This window comes from Ceratotherium simum, chromosome 3, assembly GCF_057802395.1.
Source record: "Ceratotherium simum simum isolate JZ-2026a chromosome 3, ASM5780239v1, whole genome shotgun sequence".
NCBI lineage: Eukaryota > Metazoa > Chordata > Mammalia > Perissodactyla > Rhinocerotidae > Ceratotherium > Ceratotherium simum.
The window spans coordinates 50,265,029-50,288,702 of NC_141902.1; the positions used below are offsets into that span (position 1 = coordinate 50,265,029).

The window sequence follows — 23,674 nt, forward strand, 5'->3', positions numbered from 1 at the left end:
TGGGGTAGCAGTACACATATCAGACAAAACAGACTTTAAAACAAAAACTGTAAAAAGAGACAAAGAAGGGCATTACATAACGATCAAGGGAACAATCCAACAAGAGGATATAACACTTGTAAATATCTACGCACCCAATATAGGTGCACCTAAATATACAAAGCAATTATTAACAGACATAAAAACAGAAATAGACAGTAACACAATAATGGTAGGGGACTTTAACACTCCACTTACACCAACGGATAGATCATCCAAACAGAAGATCAATAAGGAAACATTAGCCTTAAACGATACACTAGAACAGTATATATCTACACTAGTAGATATATACAGAGCATTCCATCCAAAAACCGAGGAATACACATTCTTGTCAAATGCACATGGAACATTCTCCAGGATTGATCACATATTAGGCCACAAAACAAGTCTCCATAAATTTAAGAAGATTGAAATAATACCAACCATCTTTTCTGACCACAACGGTATGAAACTAGAAATCAACTATAGGAAGAAAATCAGAAAAACCACAAATACATGGAGATTAAACAAAATGCTACTGAACAACGACTGGGTTAACGAACAAATCAAAGAAGAAATCAAAAAATACATGGAGACAAATGAAAATGAAAATACTACATGCTAGAAATTATGGGATACAGCAAAAGCAGTTCTAAGAGGGAAGTTTATAGCGATACAGGCCTATCTCAACAAACAAGAAAAATCTCAAATAAACAATCTAACACTGCACCTAAAGGAATTGGAAAAAGAAGACCAACAAAGCCCAAAATCAGTAGAAGAAGAGAAATAATAAAAATCAGAGCAGAAATAAATGAAATAGAGACCAAAAAAAAATAGAAAAAATTAATAAAACCAAGAGCTGGTTCTTTGAAAAGATCAACAAAATTGACAAACCTTTAGCTAGACTCACCAAGAAAAAAAGAGAGAAGGCACAAATAAGTAAAATCAGAAATGAAAGAGGACAGGTTACAACAGACACCTCAGAAATACAAAAGATTATAAGAGAATACTATGAAAAGCTATATGCCAACCAATTCGACAATCTGGAAGAAATGGATAAATTCTTAGAATCATACAACCTTCCAAAACTGGATCAAGAAGAAGTAGAGAATTTGAATAGACCAATCACCAGTAAGGAGATCGAAACAGTAATCAAAAAGCTCCCCAAAAATAAAAGTCCAGGACCAGACGGCTTTCCTGGTGAATTCTACCAAACATTCAAAGAAGACTTAATACCTATCCTTCTCAAACTCTTCCAAAAAATTGAGGGGGGGGGAAGCTCCCTAACTCATTCTACGAAGCTGACATTACCCTGATACCAAAACCAGACAAGGACAACACAAAAAAATAAAATTACAGGCCAATATCACTGATGAACATTGATGCAAAAATCCTCAACAAAATACTAGCAAATCGCATACAACAATACATTAAAAAGATTATACACCATGATCAAGTGGGATTTATTCCAGGGATGCAGGGATGGTTCAACATTCACAAATCAATCAACGTAATACACCACATTAATAAAATGAAGAATGAAAATCACATGATCATCTCAATAGATGCAGAGAAAGCATTTGACAAGATACAGCATCCATTTATGATAACAACTCTGAATAAAATGGGGATAGAAGGAAAGTACCTCAACATAATAAAGACCATATATGACAAACCCACAGCTAATATCATCCTCAATGGTGAAAAACTGAAAGCTATCCCTCTAAGCAGAGGAACCAGACAAGGATGCCCATTGTCACCACTCCTATTTAACATAGTACTGGAAGTCCTAGCCAGAGCAATCAGGCAAGAGAAAGAAATAAAAGGAATCCAAATTGGAAAGGAAGAAGTGAAACTGTCACTATTTGCAGATGACATGATTTTATATATAGAAAACCCTAAAGAATCCACCAGAAAACTTTTAGAAGTAATAAACGAATATGGTAAAGTTGCAGGATACAAAATCAACATACAAAAATCAGTTGCATTTCTGTACACTAACAACAAAGTAGCAGAAAGAGAAATTAAGAATGCCATCCCATTTACAATTGCAACAAAAAGAATAAAATACCTAGGAATAAACTTAACCAAAGAGGTGAAAGATTTGTACACCGAAAACTATAAAACATTTCTGAAAGAAATTGAAGAAGACACAAAGAAATGGAAAGATATTCCGTGCTCTTGGATTGGAAGAATTAACATAGTTAAGATGTCCATACTTCCTAAAGCCATCTATAGATTCAATGCAATCTCTATCAAAGTTCCAACAACATTTTTCACAGAAATAGAACAAAGAATCCTAAAATTTATATGGAACAACAAAAGACCCCGAATAGCTAAAGGAATCCTGAGAAAAAAGAACAAAGCTGGAGGTATCACACTCCCTGATTTCAAAATATACTACAAAGCTATAGTAACCAAAACAGCATGGTACTGGCACAAAAACAGACACACAGATCAATGGAATAGAATCGAAAGCCCAGAAATAAACCCACACATCTATGGACAGCTAATCTTTGACAAAGGAGCCAAGAACATACAATGGGGAAAAGAAAGTCTCTTCAACAAATGGTGTTGGGAAAACTGGATAGCCACATGTAAGAAAATGAAAGTAGACCCTTACCTTACACCATACACAAAAATTAACTCCAAATGGATTAAAGACTTGAATGTAAGACCTGAAACATAGGCAGTACGCTCTTCGACATCGGTCTTAGCAACATCTTTTCAAACACCATGTCTGACCGGGCAAGAGAAACAATAGAAAAAATAAACAAATGGGACTACATCAAACTAAAAACCTTCTGCACAGCAAAGGAAACTATCAACAAAACGAAAAGACAACCTAACAATTGGGAGAAGATATTTGCAAACCATATATCTGATAAGGGCTTAATCTCCAAAATATATAAAGAACTCATGCATCTCAACAACAAAAAAACTACCAACCTAATTAAAAAATGGGCAAAAGACCTGAACAGACATTTCTCCAAAGAAGAAATACAGATGGCCAACAGACACATGAAAAGATGTTCAAAATCACCATCAGGGAAATGCAAATCAAAACTACAATGAGATATCACCTCACGCCCGTCAGAATGGCTATAATTAACAAGACAGGAAACAACATGTGTTGGAGAGGATGTGGAGAGAAGGGAACTCTCATACACTGCTGGTGGGAGTGCAAACTGGTGCAGCCACTATGGAAAACTGTATGGAGATTCCTCAAAAAATCAAGGATAGAACTACCGTATGATCCAGCTATTCCACTGTTGGATATTTATCCAAAGGGCTTGAAAACACCAATTTGTAAAGGTACATGCACACCTCTGTTCATTGCAGCATTATTCACAATAGCCCAGACTTGGAAGCAACCCAAGTGCCCATCAAGGGACGAATGGATAAAGAAGCTGTGGTATATATACACAATGGAATACTACTCAGCCATAAGAAACGATGAAATCCAGCCATTTGTGACAACATGGATGGACATTGAGGGTGTAACGCAAAGTGAAATAAGTCAGAGGGAGAAGGTCAAATACCGTATGATTTCCTTCATTAAGTAGTAGATAATAACAACAATAAACAAACACATAGGGACAGAGATTGGATTGGTGGTTGCCGGGGGGGAGGGGGGAGGGAGGGAGGTGAAAGGGATGGTTCGGTATATGTGTGTGGTGATGGGTTGTAGTTGGTGTTTTGGTGGTGAACATGATGTAATCTGTGCAGAAGTGGAGGTGTAGTGATGTACACCTGAAATTCTTACAATGTTGTAAACCAATGTTACTGCAATAAACAAAAAACTAAAAAAAAAAAAAAAAAAAAAATCTAGGGAGAGTGTTCAAGCAGGAAAGCTTAAGTCAGAGGCTCACTCTCATGGCACCAGAAGGTAGAGATTCTTACATTCAGAACAGAATATTCTTATGTAAAAAGTCATTTCTCCCTTAACACTAAATTCATCGACACAAAAATGATTCAAATCAACATGAGGCTGACTGATTCAGTATAAAGACATGCAGGGTAAAATTTGTGGGTTACCTTTTCAATTCTGCTATACATCAATAAAGGAATATAGACTTTGGAAAATTCTTCCAAAGCCTTTGAAGATGAGTTTTGTTGTTTTTTATTCGATTTTTCCCCTTATCTTTCAACACTTAATTCAGCAGACTGCCATGTTAATTTTTACAAGGTAATCTTCACTCAATATTAGAATCTACACTGAGTGATTCAAGTTTGAAATCTTTTCCCACATCTCCATTTAAAATGTAACCTAAAAGACAGGGGGGAAAAAATAACCTCTTATATCATATAAATTAGCCCTTAAAATTATGGGCGATTTATTTTTTACACTACAAGCTGACAAACCGAAATGTATCTCCCCTCCCAATCTTCACAACAGAGAACATTTGGGGAATGAGATGCTCCACTTTCTGGCTGACATAAAGGCTAAAATTAACATTTTAAACCATACGTATCCCTTTGTGAACTAAGTACACTGCATTCAATTTAGCCACCGCTACCCCCAAACCCTAACATTCTCCACCTTTCTCCTGAGTCAAAGCCCTTTGTTATTAATGAGTTTTGTGTCGTTACACAGTCAATCCTAATAGCTAACATTTTAACACTAGCTTACTATGGCGGTGGCCTTAAAAAGACTATTTTACATGTATTATCTGATTAGATCCTCATGAAAAATCCTAAGGTTGGTCATATTGTTATTTCCATTTTTCAGATGAAGAAAACAAGGCATAGTCAAGTTGAGTGTCAGTCAAGTAACCTGCAGCCATCTCTCACAGCCAGCACCTGGACTTGGGAAGACCAGGTCTGTGAGGCTCTGGATAAACCCCTTCTACACATACGCAGAGCAAGTGCAGAGACAAACTGGTATGATCACAAATCCCTGCCGCCTCCGTCTGCTAGCTGTGTGATAAAGGGGCAAGTTACTTAAGATTTTTCCACTTACAAAATGAGAATAATGCTGTCTACTTTATGGGCTATTGTGAAATAGGTCAGTCCTTCTCAAATTCCTTTCCACAGGATAAACATCTTCCTAGGGTTTCTATTTTTAAGAAATGAGGGATTTTTTTCATGAGTTTTCTTCTGCATTCCTACAAGGTCTTGTAAGGGATATGTGTAAGAAAATTCCTTTATATGACTTCCAGTCCTATATCACTCTTCAACAATTACAGAATATAAAAGCTCTGTGTAGTGAGTGTCTGGAAAATTTTATGCTTTTGTGTTACGCTAACTGCCCAGGAGAGGTCTCGACCAAACAAACAGAAGCAATAGTAGCCTAAAAGCACTGGACCATGACATGTCTCACACGACACCTTAAATGGACGACACATCTCAATAAGCTGACCACGCTTAGGGGGCTGTGGGGATAAAATCGTGGCATTTGCATCCATATAGTTTATAACGAGATCTGAGGTCTCAAAACACTATGAAATCCTGACAGGTAAGAGAACTGTCTTGATGTTAACCTGAGATGCAGTGTCAGCTCTTCAGTTCAGCTCAATTTCCCCAAATGGATGGTCTGAAGGCAAAAGCAAGTTGCTCCCTAACTAACAAGGTAGGTAACTTGTTATCTAATAGTATGTAATTTTAAACATGTTTGTATTAAAACAAATATGAATATACTATGGAGTGAAAACTTCAAGTACTTTTATAAATGTCTTTGCATATACCATCTCCCCTAATTGTTACATCAATTATGTTGTTTACAAATGAGCCATATTTTACATGTAAGAACACAAAGGCAAAACCACACTGGAATTCAGGTCTTCTAACACTTGGCCCAGTAATCAGTCCACTTTTTTATTATCTATACTGAAATAAAAATTTAGCTATTACTTTATAATTATATAACATGAATAATCTAATTTATTCTAAATTGTCCTTAAAAAACCAATATAAAAACTGTTACTTAATATTCTTAACATACTTAAAGTCGTAAATAATGTAAAAACGTAGGAACATAAAATATTCAGTATATATTTTTCTTTAATTAAATATATCTCCTATTTCAGTAGTATGTGGGTGGAGAGTTATTTTCTTCCAAGTAATCAATACTTTATACCTTTTTTTAGTACCTTTAAATAACAAATATGTAAGTACTTACTTTAGAAATGATTTTATTTTATGTGCAAATAATGGACAGATGCTCTAACCATAGAGAATTAGGAGCTTTTTGTGTGTGTGAGAGGAAGATTAGCCCTGAGCTAACATCTGTTGCCAATCCTCCTCTTTTTTTTGCTGAGGAAGATTGGCCCTGGGCTAACATCCGTGCCCATCTTCCTCTACTTTATATGGGATGCCGCCACAGCACGGCTTGACAAGCGTTACGTCAGTGCGCACCCGGGATCCAAATCTGCGAACCCTGGGCCGCCAAAGCAGAGCACGAGCACTTAACTGCTGCACCACTGGGCCGGCCCCAACAATTAGGAGCTTTTTAAAACAAAACCTTACACAACACAACAAATCTTAAAATGCACTGGGATTCCTCTGCTTCTAAATCGTTGCTAAGCAGGAAAAATAAAGCTTGTTTTATCAGGAATCTCAAAATAGAAATGAGTATTCGCCACAGTGGAAATTACAGAGCATAGTGCCATTTCAGGAACAGAAATTCAGCTCTCACCTCCAACATCCAAACTACCTCTCAGAACAGTTAGACTACGTCAAACAGTCCAACATAATTAGGTTTCAATATATGAGGCCATTATGATCTTCTAAGATACCAAAAAACCAAAACAAGGAATTTAAAGATATTACTTGAGGCTAATTATCATACAGGTTGTCAGCTCCTCGTTGTATCCCTTCTATAACATTAATAAAGGGAATATCCTACTGCAAAGAAAATTTTATTTTATATATCACTAGCCATGAATTTTTGTCATTAGTTATTACATAAATGCAGCCTAGTGCCATTATCCAAATGGCATGACCATTTTATGTCCACAATTCATTTCTGTATTTACAAACAGAATTTTCATGATTTACATAAGTATATCAGCGAAGGTTTAACAGTGAGATGCAATCTAACGTCCATACTATCTGACAATTTTCAGATAGCAATGTAGGAAAGACATATTTTTAATCACCTTTCATACTGCATAACCTTACATAAAAAACAAACTGATAATTCAGAAGTTCTAAGTTTCCAAAGGAGATTTTCAAACGCACTTATAGAAACGGTTACAGATACTGAGATTTTTATGAAACATCTTCCATGTCCACATCCTGTTGTAATTTCTGGACCATTTTTTCTTCCAGCTGCTTTCCTTTGCCTTTAAAAAAAAAAATAAAAACCTTTATCAATTCCATGTGACCTTGCAGACTCATATCAACACTTTATATAAAGGATCTTGGACATTTTAAAACATTAGCCATTTCTAAGAAATTTAAGAATAGCAAACTTACACAGGTTTTATGATATGCCACCCATAACGTAAGAGTTCTACACACATTTGCTCATTTCACCCTAATAACAACCTGTATTTTATAGATGAGAAAACTGAGGTACAGAGACAGATGAATCTGCCCCAGGTCTCTCAGCTAGTAAGTCAAAGAGCTGGGATTGGAACCCTGGCCCTGGATCCAGAATCCCTGTTCTTCACAATGTACTACCTACCTCAAAGAGGGTTCCCTAAAAATTTAGATAACAGTTCATTCCATATCATCTATATATGAAACAAATGCTCCAGGATTTTGTCTATTTTGTTTTAATTAATTTGGTAAAAAAATAACCTAGGTAGGACTCTTACACAAATCTACTCAATGTATGGTGACAGAATTTGACCTTTACTAAGGTTCAGGCATGCAATCATTCAGGAATCAAGTCTTCAACTAAATCTCACCAAAATTTCTCTCCCTTTAAGTAATCTGCATAAGTAAATTATAAAACAGATTGTACTTGGTGCCAGCTGGGTAAAAGACTGGTTTTCTAGCACCTCACAAAAGAAACTATGCACACGAACAACCGCCCAAATGAGTGACTACCAGTAAGTTACATCAGCACAAAGAGAAGGTTTTAATACAAAACTGTAGTTCTCAAACTTCAGTATCAGTATCACCTGGAGAGCTACTAAAGAACAGAGGCCCAGACTCAAAGGGCCTGATACACAATATAACGAAATATAAAACAGGGCCGGCCCGGCGGCGCAAGCAGTTAAGTGTGCGCACTCCACTCTGGCGGCCCGGGGTTCACCAGTTCGGATCCCCGGCTCGCACCGACGCACTGCTTGGCAAGCCATGCTGTGACGGCGTCCCATATAAAGTGGAGGAAGATGGGCACAGATGTTAGCCCAGGGCCAGTCTTCCTCAGCAAAAAAAGAGGAAGATCGGCAGATGTTAGCACAGGGCTGATCTCCTCACCAAAAAAAAAAAAAAGAGAAATATAAAACATCATCCTTTAATAAAAACAGATATGAGGCAAAATCATCTATGAAATTATTATTCAAGTTATTTTGATTAACTTGGGCACGTATCTTACAGAAGACAGGATTCTACGGAAGTAGAAAAGAAAAGCACCTGCAACAAACTGACTGGAACTGGGAAATATACTAAATATTTTTATAAACCAAGTCATATCACAAGTGGACTGAAAGATAATAGTTATATGAAAAAATGACCTTAAAAAGTTGGTTAGTATCCAATTATACAGACCACAAAAATCCAGATTTTTTCATCTCTCTACTAAAAGCAAAGAACCTCCTGTGCAATGCAGCACTTACCTGCAACAGGGGCCCGGATGAGATGGATGTTCTGCTTGACTTCTTTGATGTCCTGAACTTTCTGCAGTTCTTTATTTTTCTTCAACCTAGAATAAAACACATCACGGTGAAAATTTCAGTTATTAAAACTTCTTTAAAAGACATTAATTCATAACTTATAAAAACAAATTTTATTAAATTAGCCACACAGATGAAGAATGTGATCTCAAAATTATTTTCCAGTTCCTAATTAGCTTAAAATAGGATTCCTACACTACCAACTTGTTCATTCACTGTATCTCTAGTGCCTAGTTGGGAATAAAATTAGGGAGGTGGAGGAGGGTTCAATATATTTGCTGAGTGAAAGAAGGAATGTGAACGAAGCAAAGAATTAACTCAGAATTCAATCAATCTCAGAAATCAGTGTCTATTATACACGTATAGTGCAAATCTATAACTGTTAAAGTGCCTAGATCTTTTTTCCTCAAAGAAAGAAGTCTCTTTGTTACCTTTTTTAAATCATTAATTACAAGAGCACAAAACACATAAAACACTCAACAAAAATGCTAACAGAGTAGTTCTCAAACATTTAGCCCCTTTTCTGTAATGCTTTAACATTTTTTTGAAGCCAGAAAGCTGTGAGCACATGTTCCTTTTCTATGACAGACTTCCATAGTGATAAGATCAAAAACTAATGCCCCTGCGTTAAAGAAATAACCTATTCCAGACTTGGGCAGGGAAAGTACAAGATGAGGCTAGAACCTCTTGATAGCCATAAAACAAGAAAGCTCTCAAAAAATGAGAAGGAACTATCAAAATGACACAGGAGCCCTCCTGAACAAACTCCCACTGGCCTGGGGTACTTACAACATCAAAATAAGTTATGACAAAGAATTATAATCTATTGAATACCATAAGAATCAATAAATACACACAGATATGATATGAATGAATAAAGGAATAAATTTTGAAATTGAGGAGAAGGGAAAAGCTCTTTTACATGAGAAAGCTAACTAATAAATGTAGAAGAAATGAATGAATTAGAAAAATCACCATTTGGCAATGACCACAATAAAAGATTCAGACAAGACTCTAATGGATGCTAAAACCAATAGGTACCAGTTTGAGGAGTACCAGGCTCTCTGCCGAGTCTCAATGTATCTCCCCCAAGATAGGTACTGACTAAAAAGGAGAAAGAAATGGTAACTCTCCAGTGGAGAAAACTGGCAGACACCACCTTAACCAAGTGATCAAAGTTAACATCACTGGTAAGGGACGACATGTGCCTCCTGCTATGATGCATAAGGACACACATCATTTCTGGCCAAAGGTCCCTAACCTGAATCTAATCATGAGGAAAACAGCAGACAAACCCAAATTGAGGAACGTTCTATAAGATAATGGACCTGTACCCTTTAAAAATGTCAATGTCATTTAAGACAAAGAAAAGAAACTATCCAGATTAAAGGAGTTGAGGAGATATGACCACTAAATGTAACGCATGATCCAGGATTTTCTGTTGCTATGAAGGACATTACTGGAACAACTGGTGAAATCTGAATAAGGTCTGTAGATTATATAATGGTATTATATCAATATTAATTTCCTGATTTTGATAACTATACTGTGGTTATATAAGAGCTTGTTCATATTTTTAGATATACGCTGAAGTATACTTAGGAGAAAAAGAGCAAAATATCTTCAACCTACTATACAGAAACAAGGATAAAGTAAAAGTGGTGAAATGCTAATAGAATATACAAGAGTTCTTTATACTATTATTGCAAGTTTTTGTAAGTCTGAAGCTGTGTGAAAATTAAGTGAAAAAAAAGAGTCTCTAGATTTCTACTAGTAATTATTTTTCCAAGAGCTACTCAATACATATATTCATACCTGTTCATTATAAATTTAGCTTGGCGTTTCTGTTTGATCTCTTCGACTCTCTTCATTGCATCAACTACAAAAAAATTCATAAAAGTTAGCAAATTTATGCTCCTTCAAGCAGGATGATTATAATCAACAAGAGCTTTAACAATCATTCCTTTATTCTTTATTGTGATTTAGAAATGGATTAAATGAAAAAACTCATTGCAAAAACGATCCCTACTAAACTAACTGAAGAAGGTATGTACTCTTGGCTTATATCACTTTGACTATCTTTCACAAGTAACCCCTCTCTAATTTTCATTTTGCAAAAGCCTTTATTGCTACTAAATTTTCCTTCTACTTTAAACCAATCCAGTGCTTTTCAAATTTTATTCTACAATGAACACGGATTAATGGCTACTAATCTCATTCTTAGCTTGTCATATCCATAAAGACAGCACCTTTCCAGTCATAACACCACTTTTTCTTCAAGTGCGTGGGATAGATCTGCACATGATGAATATTGGTAGAATGAACTTGTCAATCAGTCAAAATTGAACCAGTCAATTTGCCACGTTCTCAACCACTAAAATCCAATTATTTTGGAAAATATGTACAGGAGCCTTGGCTATAAGGGAGCTGAGTCCACCTATGCTCTAGAATCTATATCAGCACTGTCCAATATAAAAGAAACCACATATGTAATTTTAAATTTTCTAGTAGTCACATTTAAAAAAAAAGGAACAGGTTGAAATGTAATGATATATTTTTTTTAACCCAACATATCCAAAATACTGTCATTTCAACATGTAATCAATATAAATTATTACTGAGACATTTTATGCTTGTTTTCATACTAAGTCTTCAAAATCCAGCATGTGTTTTACATTTACAGCACATCTCAATTCAGACGAGCCACATTTCAAGTGCTCAGTAGCCCCTGTGACTAGGCTGGCATACTGCACAGCACAACTCCCAATCTAGCTTCTTGAAGTATAGTCTGTGGATCTGATGAATAACAGGATACTCACATAGTCTTAAAGTATCTCCCCACAACATAATTATTAATCATCAAGGGTAAGATACTAACTTTACAGTGGAGAAAACTGCTAGACTCCTCCTTGACCAATAATCAAAGTCAACATTGCCAGTAACAGACTAATGGACAGCAGGAGCCTCCTGACGCTACACAATGACGAGAACTCAGCATCATGTCTGTGGTGTTCCTGCCAAATGTACATTACCCAAATCTAACCTTGAGGAAGCATCAGACAAAACTCAATTAAGGGATTTTGTACCAAACACCTGGCTCATATTCTTCAAAACTGTCAATGTCTTGAAATATAAAAACAAACTCAGGAACTGTTCCAAATCCAAAGAGACGTGACATGTACTATTCTTACAACTTCTGCAATAAAGGATATTATTGGGACAATTAGAGAAACCTAAATAGGTCTGAGATTAGGTAATATTGTATCAATGTTAATTTCTTTTAATAATTGCACTGTGGTTATATGAGAGAATGTTCTATTTTTAGGAAATATATATTAAACTATTTAGGGATAAAGAAGCATTATATATGCAACTTAGTTCAGAAAAAAATTATAGAAGGAAGGAAAGAGAGAGAGAGGAGGAGGAGGAAAGAAAAGGTAAATTTAATAAAATGTGGGGGCTGGCCCCATGGCCTAGTGGTTAAGTTCAGTGCAATCTGCTTTGGCAGCCTGGGTTTGGTTCCCGGGCGCGGACCTACACCACTCGTCAATGGCCTTGCTGTGGTAGCGACCCACATACAGAAGAGAGAAGACTGGCACAGATGTTAGGGGGAATCTTCCTCAGCAAAAAATAAATAAAAATAAAATTTAAAAAAATAAAATTTAATAAAATGTTAACATCTGGGGAATCTAGATGAAGGATATCAGAGAATTCTACTCCTGCAACTTTTCTGTTCAGACTGAAATTATGCCAAAATAAAAAACTTTTTAAATGTAGTCTGAGGACCAGTAACATTGGCATTACCTGGGAGTTTGTTAGAAATGCAGAATCTTAGGACCCACCCAGACATACTGTAAAAGAATCTGCATTTTACCCAGAAGGCCCCATGGGGCCACTGCTATTAAGACAATGTTTGTATGAATAAGTCTAAGACAATGTCAACTCTAAAATCTGCACATGCTGTAGCTTCGAATTAATAATATGCTGGATATGTAACGTTTTTTTCCTTTGTCTTTCAGCAAAAATGATAAGGCCAAGTCCTAGTACTCAGAAGCAATTCCACAGCTTAAAGTTACTCAGAAGGGAAATAAACACAAATGGCAGGTAAATTCTTTACAAAGAATAAGACGCTGCATTTCCAACTATTTCAGACTGAAAAATTTTAAACGTAAGAAGCATCTGATAGGGGCCAGCCCCGTGGCGCAAGCAGTTAAGTGCGAGCGCTCTGCCGCGGCGGCCCGGGGTTCGCCGGTTCAGATCCTGGGCACGCACCGACGCACCGCTTGACAAGCCATGCTGTGGCGGCGTCCCATATAAAGTGGAGGAAGATGGGCATGGATGTTAGCCCAGGGTCAGTCTTCCTCAGAAAAAGGAGGATGGCATCAGATGTTAGCTCAGGGCTGATCTTCCTCACAGAAAAAAAAAAAAAAAAAAAGCAGCAGCATCTGATAGACGTTCAAAATTGATCAGCAATACAGAGAGACATGAGGGATAAAATACAAACTATTCTTCCTAGTATTCTTGCTTTTGAAGTTCTACTGTTTCTGTGGACATGAGCATCTTAACAAAGGTTGCTCAGGCCACATCTTCACACAATTAGATATCGGAATATAAAACTATTGTCAACAGCTAGTTTACAGACAACATGATACTGAAACAGGGGGTGTGGGGCATCAACAAATCTTCTAGAAGAGTAATGTATCTTTCTGGAACACTATTAACAACTTGTATTAATTGTATAAACCAGTAGGAAATAGTTTTAAGTTTCAAAAGATTCACACTGTCTACCCAGATCTTTGAAAAGTCTATTTGTAGGATTCAAATATGAAAGGACAACAGAATCTGTGCAGGAAAAAAAAACTTAATAGAGAACTGCTTCTTACAAATTTACAGATCTATAAATGAGTGGGCAAGAGAATGAGACTCTGTGATAATACCTGAAGCAACTACCCTCTAACAAAAACAATAAAACAGGAGTACTCAGTAAAATGCACCAAGAGGGCAGGGACTGTGTGTGCCCTGTTCATCTTTGTATGATAGAGTCAGTGCTTACTGTTAAAGTATATGAAGTCTTACAGAACCCAACAGTATTTCTCACAAGCAAAGTAAATAACAAACCAGTATGGAGGGTCACAGTAACTGAATATCCACACACGACTAAAATAAGATACGCACTCAGTTTTAACATCAAGCTGAATACCCAACAAATAAAAGCAGTTATAAAATATGTAAAAACGATCTGGAGCTGTTATCTTCAAGTAGTAACAAAAAAACAAAGGCCAAAATGAAATAGAACTCAGCGGGGTCCAGAAATGCTTTAGGACCTTCCTATAACGTCCTTGACAAGAGTGCCTTTTGGAATCAATATTTGTAACTATGTGTGGTGATGATGTTAACTAGACTTATTGTGGTGATCATTTTACAATATATACAAATATCAAATCATTACATTATACACCTGAAACTAATGTTATATGTCAACTATACCTCAATATAAAAAAGAATCTTATGAAGTTATTAATCTCTTCAGAAATCCTTGAGTTTGAGTCAGTGTTACTTCCTTACCAAATAAGCCCAATGAAATCAACTGCTTTTCAAAAACTAACTCTTCCTCTAATTACAAAACAGAAGAGAAAGACCTTATTTAAAAAAAAAAAAAAAAAAAAAAAAAAAACCCAAGGAGCAGAATACTCAGGGCTATGTGGAATAGGCAATTCCTAATATGGACTCTGATTTCTCCACACAGTCCAGGAAAAGAAAGCTTTAGAGGGTGTCAAATAACTACTACAAAGGCCCATAACTTTTCAATTCCTCCCTGAAGTCTTATGACTGACTGGGGAAAAGGTCTTGAAAGGAATGCCCTGCCTGTGATCCATTAGAGACTGATAACATTTGCAGAATTCTAAGTCTTATGGACGTCTAGTTAAACTACGTCACCTCCACACTCAAGACTAGAAATGGCTACAGGCTGCATAAGGCAGTGATTAGGGGAAGAAAAGGGAGGACCAAGGGCCTCAAACACACATAGACACAATGGAATCTACAAGCTAGCTGAAGGAACAAAGTTTTATTATATATGGGATTTTTTTTTCATTAAAGTCTCTGCCTACTTCAGGAAAAAAAAAAGACAAGAATTAGATAGATATTATTGCTTTTGATTTCAGTAGCCTCTAGCTTCATTTTTACCTAAGTCAAACACTTAAAAGTTCTCTTAGAAAATTCATAATTATCACCTTAAGCACTAAACTTTTTAATTTTACAGGAGCATAAATTTTATAAGGTAGACACAATACAATGTTTATATCCCTAAACCAAATTATCTAAACTTATAAAGTGTGTTAGGTTTTGTGTATATTTTAACCATGCCACACTCACCCCAAAAAACTATTCTCCATATCTATTTTTTTCAAATTTTTGGATGTTTTGATATCTTTGTGTAGGCACTTCAAATAATGTCAAATTTAATAATTACATTATTTTTATAATGGATACATCAGCCAATTCTGAAAAGGATTTTGGGTAGCTTATAATAAAAGACACAAATACAACAGAACAATTAAAATAAGAATAAAATAATTAAAGCTAACCAATGAAAAGGAGAAGAAATTTAATACTTAAATAACAAACTGACATTCAAGTTATGGCTAAATCCCAAACAAGTCTCTCCTGAAAATTCCTAGTATTCCCTTGTGACTTACTAGTTTTATTCCATAGCTCTCGCTGGTATTTGACAGGTTCATTTCTACGTTTTTCAAATTCAAATGAATTATCCTGTAAAGTGGGAAAAATACAGTTTTAAAAGAGGTAGAAAGGAAGCATGTCTTAAAACTTATTCTCCTTTTCACAAAAGTTCCTAGTGTTTCAAACCATGGACACACATTAAGATTCCCCCCGGGGTGATCCCAGAAAATACAAGTTGTCAAACTTTTCTCCTTTACACACCACAATCTACAAGACAGCCATGCTGAAAACATCTCTATATACAAATGAGTCTCAAGGGATGGACAGTACCACCCCCGTCCCTCAGAGGGGCGTATAACAATCATGGGGATTAGAAACACACTGAAAAGCTTCCCTGATTTCCCATTCCTAGATGAGACTCACAGCCAGAAAACTTTGTATTAGGATAAACCATATGAAACTGCAATTTTTCATATATCAAAAAGAGTCAAGCATTGAGAATTTCATACGGTTCAACCTAAATGCTTTGCATGTTTATATATTTCAATAGCTATATACCTTTGTGTTATAGCATAAAGGTGTGAAACTACACATCTTCAAATAAATGTGGTGCTGCGCTGCATGACATAAGCTTCACCCTGAAATTCTTCAGGTCTCCTCCAAACATAGTTGGTATTTTGACAGTTAATGATCCTATTTATCTCAAAACATGCAAAACAATTTTGGAAAAGCTACAGCTTTCTTGGAAAAACTACAGGTATCTCTTGGTTTTCAAATCTATCGGACTTAGGCATGTGGAACAGCACTAACTCTGTATTTAGCTATTTCATTTATATACACACGCTCCTGTTCAGATCACAGCAACTTCAGCCATGACAAGGTAACTGGTCACCAGCAAATGACCGACTGGCATCCTTTCTTCACTCATACACTTGCCACCTGCATTTGAGGTACTATATTTCTTCTTGTCCATACTGAAAATTATTTTTGTGACTATAATTGTGATTTGTCATTGCACTTTTGTCAAAAAATATTCTTTACATTCATTGAAAACCTCTGGTGTTAAGGAAGCTGGGAAAGGGCTTCATGGCAACTGCTTAGATATTGCCCTCAAGGAACAGAGAGGCAGGAAAGACGTCATGGATTTCGGGGTAGAGGAAGTCATGGAGGGAGAGGACAGTTTAAAGATCTTCCTCCCTCAAAGGGAGCCTGCGCAGCAGCTTTCACCTCCTCCCTTTACAGGGGTCAAATGTGGACAAGCTTCACCAGGTCCTTCTACCAATTCAGTAATAGCAGCATGACGATGGGGGCTCACCTCATGAAATTCCCTCACCCAGCTTCCCACTATTCCTCCTTACACCAACATTACTAATTAATTTCTCTGCTCTCAGACACAAAGTCTCCCTAAGGAAATCTAGAAACTGATAAATGAGTCTATTACAAACCTAATCTGAGCCCTCTCTCATTTTCAAGAATGCTTTAATTAATCTTTTAACTTCCTCTCAAAATCTCTAAGTAGCAATTTCCAACTTTGCCCCAATCCATTTAAATGATTTCCCCCCTTGTTTGCAGGAGCAAAAAAGTTTCTTGAGAATAAGAAAAAATACAAACTGGGGGCCGGCCCGGTGGTGCAAGCGGTTAAGTGCGCGTGCTCTGCTGCGGCGGCCCGGGGTTCGCCGGTTTGGATCCTGGGCGCGCACCGACGCACCGCTTATTAAGCCATGCTGTGGCGGCGTCCCATATAAAGTGGAGGAAGATGGGCACGGATGTTAGCCCAGGGCCAGTCTTCCTCAGCAAAAAAAGAGGAGGATTGGCAGATGTTAGCACAGGGTTGATCTTCCTCACAAAAAAAAAAAAAGAAAAAATACAAACTGGATTAGGAATTTTTTTTTCTTTTCAGAATTCTAAAGATTTATGGTTTTTAGGATCATGTGAGAATGAAATTATTACCACAGCCACATACAAATAAGTCACTCATCAATCATGGTATAGGAAGCCTTGTTATAGTTAACTAAATCACATATCCCTCCCTGCCCCCCAAAAATTAAAATTTTGAAAACTGTAAAAACTGTATTGATAGCTAATTGTACGCACCACTGTAAGCTCTTTACCAGCTGCCTTCCGGAATGCTTTAGTCCACCTGACCTTGCGAGGATTGCGCTTCTTCTTAAAGTTTTTATGACACTTGGATTTACAGAATCTGAACACCTACAAGAAAAATAAGTTAAACTAGTGAAAAGTCAATATTAAAAATTTTTCTATCACAAGATATTACCCCTACCAGACAAAATATACTGTGAAGTCTGAGAAATGACAACGGTTCTTACTCACAAGTGCTTCTACCTACTCACAACACTGTTTAGAAATATGTGAGACATATCAGACTAAATGGAAATTGAACTATTTTTTGACTATCAAACATCATCACAACTAAAGGCTAAGGGCCCTGAAGATATAGTTATAAACTACCATTTTTATAGAATAACAGTAAAACCTTACAATGATATTGAATGAACGGAAGAATTTTAAGAAAAGTCATTTATTTAAATCTCTTCTCAATTCAGAATAGTTCTCAAAATTCACTTTCTATACACCTCAATAGGGGTTAAGTTTCAAACACCATTCTGAAATCTCTTTGGTTCTATCCATCCTTGCACAAAATAATTTCAAAAAAGCACTAAAACTGTCTATAGATTCGTTTTCTGAAGTGTTTATTCAAAGATCTACTAGGAAGATTCTTCACTACTTTAATTCTTCACCTTCATCCCAAAAGATGTGATCCTTTAATAGTGCTTACAATTTAATGATGCTTCAATGTGCTCCTGAAATGGCTTACTGGGACTCATATAAGTCTAAAATGTATTATTTTGTACTTTGTAAAGGCTTAGGACATATTACAATTTGTATTGTGTGTATTACTAGAGGGATGTGTGTATTACTAAAGGAAATATGAAGAGAAAAAGTAATCTGTGAGTTTATGGATCTTGGCAAAGAAAATTAAGTGGAATTATCATACCTATATCCAAAATGTGACCCATAAAAAAAATAGGTCAAAATGAGGTATAAACATTCCAAACTAAGTAAGCCTATATAGCAAAGGAAACAAAAGAAAAAATAAACAAATAGGACTACATCAGAGTAAGCCTGTGTTCATTTTATGTATACTTTGTTCTACGCGGAACTTCAAACAGGTCACTATACACACTAGGACACTGTTTTCTTAGAAAGGGTCAAAATTAGTTCAATCTAAACTAGACCCACACCTCCTAGAGAGCCCTCTCCTGAGAGACTTGAGTAAAAGCATGTCTACATTCTCGAATTAATTTCAAAGCAACTAGAAAATATAAGAACTACTGTAGTCTCCCAGAGTAACTCACTGTGAAATCATTATTGGCAAAATTTCTTTGAGTTTTTTCAGCCCTAAGTACTATTACCTTTTAAGTAAAAGCCTCCTACGTTTAATAACTACTAGATAACTCATAGATAAATCCCCATTTCTGAGATATATCTAATGAGAGGTTTGAACTTGTCCTGACTCTTCTCAATTCCAAAGAGAGCCAATGGGAAGTTACAGGAGAAGTCTACTTGAACTCCCTAGCTAATATATGTTATCTGAAAAGCCCATGAAGCATCTGAACAGACTGGAGTCACTGGAGATGGGAAGGGGATTCAATCATCAAAAAGGAGCATCTACTATGAGCCTGATGTTGTCCTAGGTGCTACGGGTATAGAAGAATTAAAACATGATATCCTACCTTGAGACGCTTACACTAGCAACGTGATCAAGTCTCACTTTGCAAACAAGAGAGATGGAGATCAGACTAGGATATAAACAACGGGATAAAACTGTATACAGGCACACTCAGGGATATCACAGGTTCGGTTTCAGACCACCACAATAAGGCGAGTATCACAATAAAGTGAGTCGCAGGAATTTTTGGGTTTCCCAGTGCATATGAAAGTTACATTTATTCTATATTGTAGTCTATTAAGTGTGCTAAAGTCTATTATGTCTAAAAAAACAATGTACATACCTTAATTAAAAAATACTTTATTGCTAGAAAATGCTAACTATCACCTAAGCCTTCAGCGAGTTGTAATCTTCTTGCTGGTGAAAGGTCTTATAAAAAACGCATTATCTGTGAAGCGCAATAAAGCAAAGTACAAAAAATGAGGTATGCCTGTACAATAATCATGTATAAACTAATATGGAAACACACAATAAGGAAGTGGTCAAACATACGGTGGGGTAGGTTGTGGATGGACTACGTGTGAGATACAGTTTCATAGGCTCAAATTTCCTTTTTAATCTAGTCTTCTAGCATCATCCTCAGTCTTCAATATGCAAAAAAAATTATCTAATAGTACCTCGGCCTCAAAGTTCTTCAACACCTTCTTATTCCACTAATTCAACAAACATTTATTAAGCATTCATTAAGGATGTATATATTTTTCCTGTTCGCAAACTATGTGAAAATATGGAGCATTAATACTAATTCTTTTTTTTTTTTTTTTTTTCCCCCAAAGCCCCAGTAGATAGTTGTATGTCATAGATGCACATCCTTCTAGTTGCTGTACATGGGACGCGGCCTCAGCATGGTCGGAGAAGCGGTGCGTCGGTGGGCGCTCGGGATCCGAACCCGGGCTGCCAGCAGCGGAGCGCACGCACTTAACCGCCAAGCCACGGAGCCGGCCCGCATTAATACTAATTCTACCCTTAAGAAGCAACCTAAGAAGCATAAGAGGGGACCATCTATGGAAGACGGTCTCAAAAGCTAAGAGCATAAAGACTAGTTAGGAGGCTATGAAAGTGACACAAGTGCCTAATTTGGAACCAGGACAGGAGGGAAGGAAAAAAAAGACACCACTATCCTTTGCAAAGGCAGAACGGATAGGACAATAACTAGATACAAAAGGTGAAAGATTCAAAGATGACTCTCATGTTTCTAGCAAAACTGTCTAGGCAGATGACAGTGGTATTAATTCAGAGAGCAAAAAGATTTGAGGTAATAAGGGACTCTCTTTCAGTAGGCTCACTGTTAGGTACAAACAATTTCTCTGTCAAGTGGAAAACTCAGACTTGTAACTAAGGAGATAAAGATTTGGGAATCATCAGCACAGGAGAACCGAGACAGTTTTCAATAGCACTTCAGGGCCTCTACTTCTTATTTCCCCAAGCAACTCTGTTCTGGATCCACTGGTCCTCCCTAGAGCAAGCTAGCTCTCAGCCAATTTAACAATGCTAGCAATATAGACTTCCTCATCAACTTGAACTTCCGCTGTGTCTGCCAGATAACACCATCTCTAGTAGCTCTCAAGATCTGTTCTAATTCCAATACCCAGTTGACAAACATTGATGGACAAAAATCATAAAATCATAATGACCAGATCATCTACAAAGCCATACTGCCCACTGTGAATTAGACCCCAACCTGGCAATCGTTTCATTCATTTCTATAAACGTTTTATCGTGTTCCTGAGAGCAGGAATTCAAAATCTGCTGCATGTTCTTTCAAGTTCCCAAACACAGCTTTGGTGTCTCAATTTCAGCCAGAAGCCCTGCTCCTACTTTAACGAAGTGAATGTCTTCCGTCTATAATATAGATATAAGGCCATGAAGTAGGAACTGCAACTCTTTAGTGTGTCAAAATCACCTCGTTAAATATTGATTCCTAGATCCTCTTCCCCTTCCCCCAAAGATTCCAATTCAATAAATCTAGTGGAAATCAGGAATCTATTATTTACAAGTGCCCAGTGATTCAGAGGCAAATATAAGAGAGGTCAAATTCTGAGAAACAATGTGTTAAAGAAACCAGAGGAATGAGATTCATTCTGCTATGAGAAGGCAAATTCACAGTCTTTCACAACCAGGCCTTATATCTGTATGTTTCTATCTTATGTTTATAGATCTACCTTTTTCTATATAAACTTGTATTTACAGCCCTACTGCAAACCTCTATCACCAACTACAATCCAGTCACTTCCTAAAACAGAGGAAAGTAATTGCTCCGCTCTGTGCCTTTGCTCAAACTGATCCCTTTCCTTCCACCTAGAATGCCTTCTCCTCGCTTTCTTACGCAAAATTTAAGATCCAGGATAAATGTCATCTTTTTTCTGAGCCTTTTCATATACGACCCTCTCCAACTCACCTCCAATAACTTCATAATACATAACTTTACTATTCAGCCATCAGCAACATTTCTATAACCTCTACACACTATGGGCAGTCCCAAGTCTTACTCGTCTCTGTGGACACGGACCTTAGCAACGATGGGCACGCGTTCGACAAAGGTGACTGAAGTGAAGAACTTGGCCCACGTACAAGACTGGCCAAACGCCCCAAGAGCCCCCCAGATTCCCCGCCGGCGCTGGCTGGGATCGCTCCTGAAGCTCATCGCAGCCAGCATCGCCCAAGGGTGGCCTGGAGAACAACTCCGGTCTGGACGCCCGCAAGGAGAAACTCCCCAGGGAAGAGGTCGAGGCCCAGCTCGCCGCAAAACCACCCTGTCGCGGGGGCAGCGCGGAAACCCCGGGCCAAACGCCGCAGGGGCGGAGGAAGCCCGCGCCGAGCCGGCGCCGCCTCGGCCCGCGCAGCACAGCGGCGCCCGCTGGTCTTGGCCGCCTCACCTTGCAGTCGTTGCGGACGAACATCATGCCGTGGCCGGGGTAGATGGGCCCCGAACAGAAATAACACTTCTCGATACGCATGTTGAACCCGCGTGGGTACGCACCGGCCCAACGCCGAACTTGAAAGGAAGTGACGTAGTCCTGCCACAGGAAGTGATTCTCTTCCCAGTTCCTGACCCAGAAAAGGCGAGCGTCCTTCGCTCCTGGGGGGCCCTGGAAAGCGACCCGAATGTGACAGCGCCTCCCCGCGGCCGCGCGGGCAAAAGCGCTGCTGTTTGGCGCAGGCGCAGAGCTGCAGAGTCGGCCTGGCCGCCCTGTCTGGGCAAGTGAGATGTGGCTCTGCGCCGCCTTCTGAACCCGCTCACGTAGCGCCTGGTTTTCCTGTCTACCATATCCTGTAACGTCAGCATTTACTCCTGTCTTCTGTACCTTGTCTTTGGTTTGTGCTCCCCCCACGGGGCTTCCCACACATTGCGTTGTCTCTAAGAACTCATTTCTCCACTGCCAGCCCTAGACCCGCCCTGATCCCGGCCCCAGGCGGTCTTGCCTCGTGGCGGCGGCGAGAACCTGACGCCCGACGCTGCATCGGACACTGCAACGGAAGAAGCTGAATCTCTGAGGCTCAGAGTACTTAACCAGCAATTTTTTTAAAGCCTGGTAGTGGTGTTCTCCACCTTTACTCCTCTCACCTTTTAAATAATATACATATGTGGTAAAAAGAAACATTTTCACAGGAAACTAAGGTTCTCTCCCCAGATCTCCAGACCTCCCCAGTTGCAATCAGTGCCTTTTATTACCTACCAATTTTCTGTGCAGACACAAACATGTCTGTGTGCTCGCGTGTCTCCACTTCCTCTTCTTGATAACACTCATGCGCATACTATTCACCCTTTTCTTCATGTTGCTGTTGTCTGTCTTCCCTCGTGGGAATGTGAGCTCCATGGGGGCAGAGATTTTTGTCGTTTTGTTCACAGCTACATCCCCAGTACCTAGAACAGTTCCTGGCACATAAGCAATCAATACATACCTTATTATCAGTGAATACTTACTCTTTTTCAAAGTTATATATATGCAGCTGTATGAAGGTATCATTTTAGTTGGTCGCCTATGGATGGACATTTGTTTCCTATCTTTCGGCATAAAAGCATCCTTACTGATGTACTTTTTTTTTCCCAAAAGAGTTTATCTGTACAGAACTGCTGGGTAAGAGGATGGATACACTTTTAACATTTGGTAGATAATACTAAATGCCTTTCAAAAAGTTTTAGCAATTAACACTTAACAACAACCAAGAAGATGCCGATTTTACCACATCCTTGTCAAAGGTTATCTTTGTCAATCTGAGGTTAAATTTTTTTCATTATTATTTTAACTTGCATTTATTTAATTATGAATGAGGTTAAGAATGTTTCCAAATGTTTGAAATCTATTTTTTCTTTGAATTGCCTGTTTATGTCCTTTACGTGGTTTGCTACCGTTGTTGGTTTTAATGGCACTTCCTGTAAAGTTTAAGAAAGTTCTCTCTTTGCTGACATTTAAAAATTATTTCCCAGTTT

At 37.8% G+C, this 23,674-nt stretch overlaps 1 protein-coding gene across 1 annotated transcript; it reads right to left on the minus strand.

Moving 5' to 3' along the window:
- Positions 1 to 6,865: 6,865 nt before the first annotated feature.
- On the minus strand, positions 6,866 to 22,282 carry RSL24D1 (ribosomal L24 domain containing 1). The gene is made up of 6 exons (XM_004421596.3): positions 22,119 to 22,282; positions 17,586 to 17,699; positions 15,509 to 15,581; positions 10,626 to 10,689; positions 8,754 to 8,839; positions 6,866 to 7,307 (listed from the first exon to the last, which is right to left on the minus strand). The coding sequence occupies exons 1-6, from the start codon at positions 22,197 to 22,199 to the stop codon at positions 7,234 to 7,236; spliced, it is 492 nt and encodes a 163-aa protein (XP_004421653.1). The 5' UTR covers positions 22,200 to 22,282; the 3' UTR covers positions 6,866 to 7,233.
- Positions 22,283 to 23,674: the final 1,392 nt, after the last annotated feature.

Excerpts from the sequence above, each read along its gene's own strand:
- RSL24D1 (XM_004421596.3), bottom strand. The coding sequence starts at position 22,199 with ATGCGTATCGAGAAGTGTTATTTCTGTTCGGGGCCCATCTACCCCGGC. Across the intron at positions 17,700-22,118 it reads TCGTCCGCAACGACTGCAAG|GTGTTCAGATTCTGTAAATC; the intron begins GTGAGGCGGCCA and ends TTTTTCTTGTAG. Across the intron at positions 15,582-17,585 it reads CTGGTAAAGAGCTTACAGTG|GATAATTCATTTGAATTTGA; the intron begins GTGCGTACAATT and ends CCCACTTTACAG.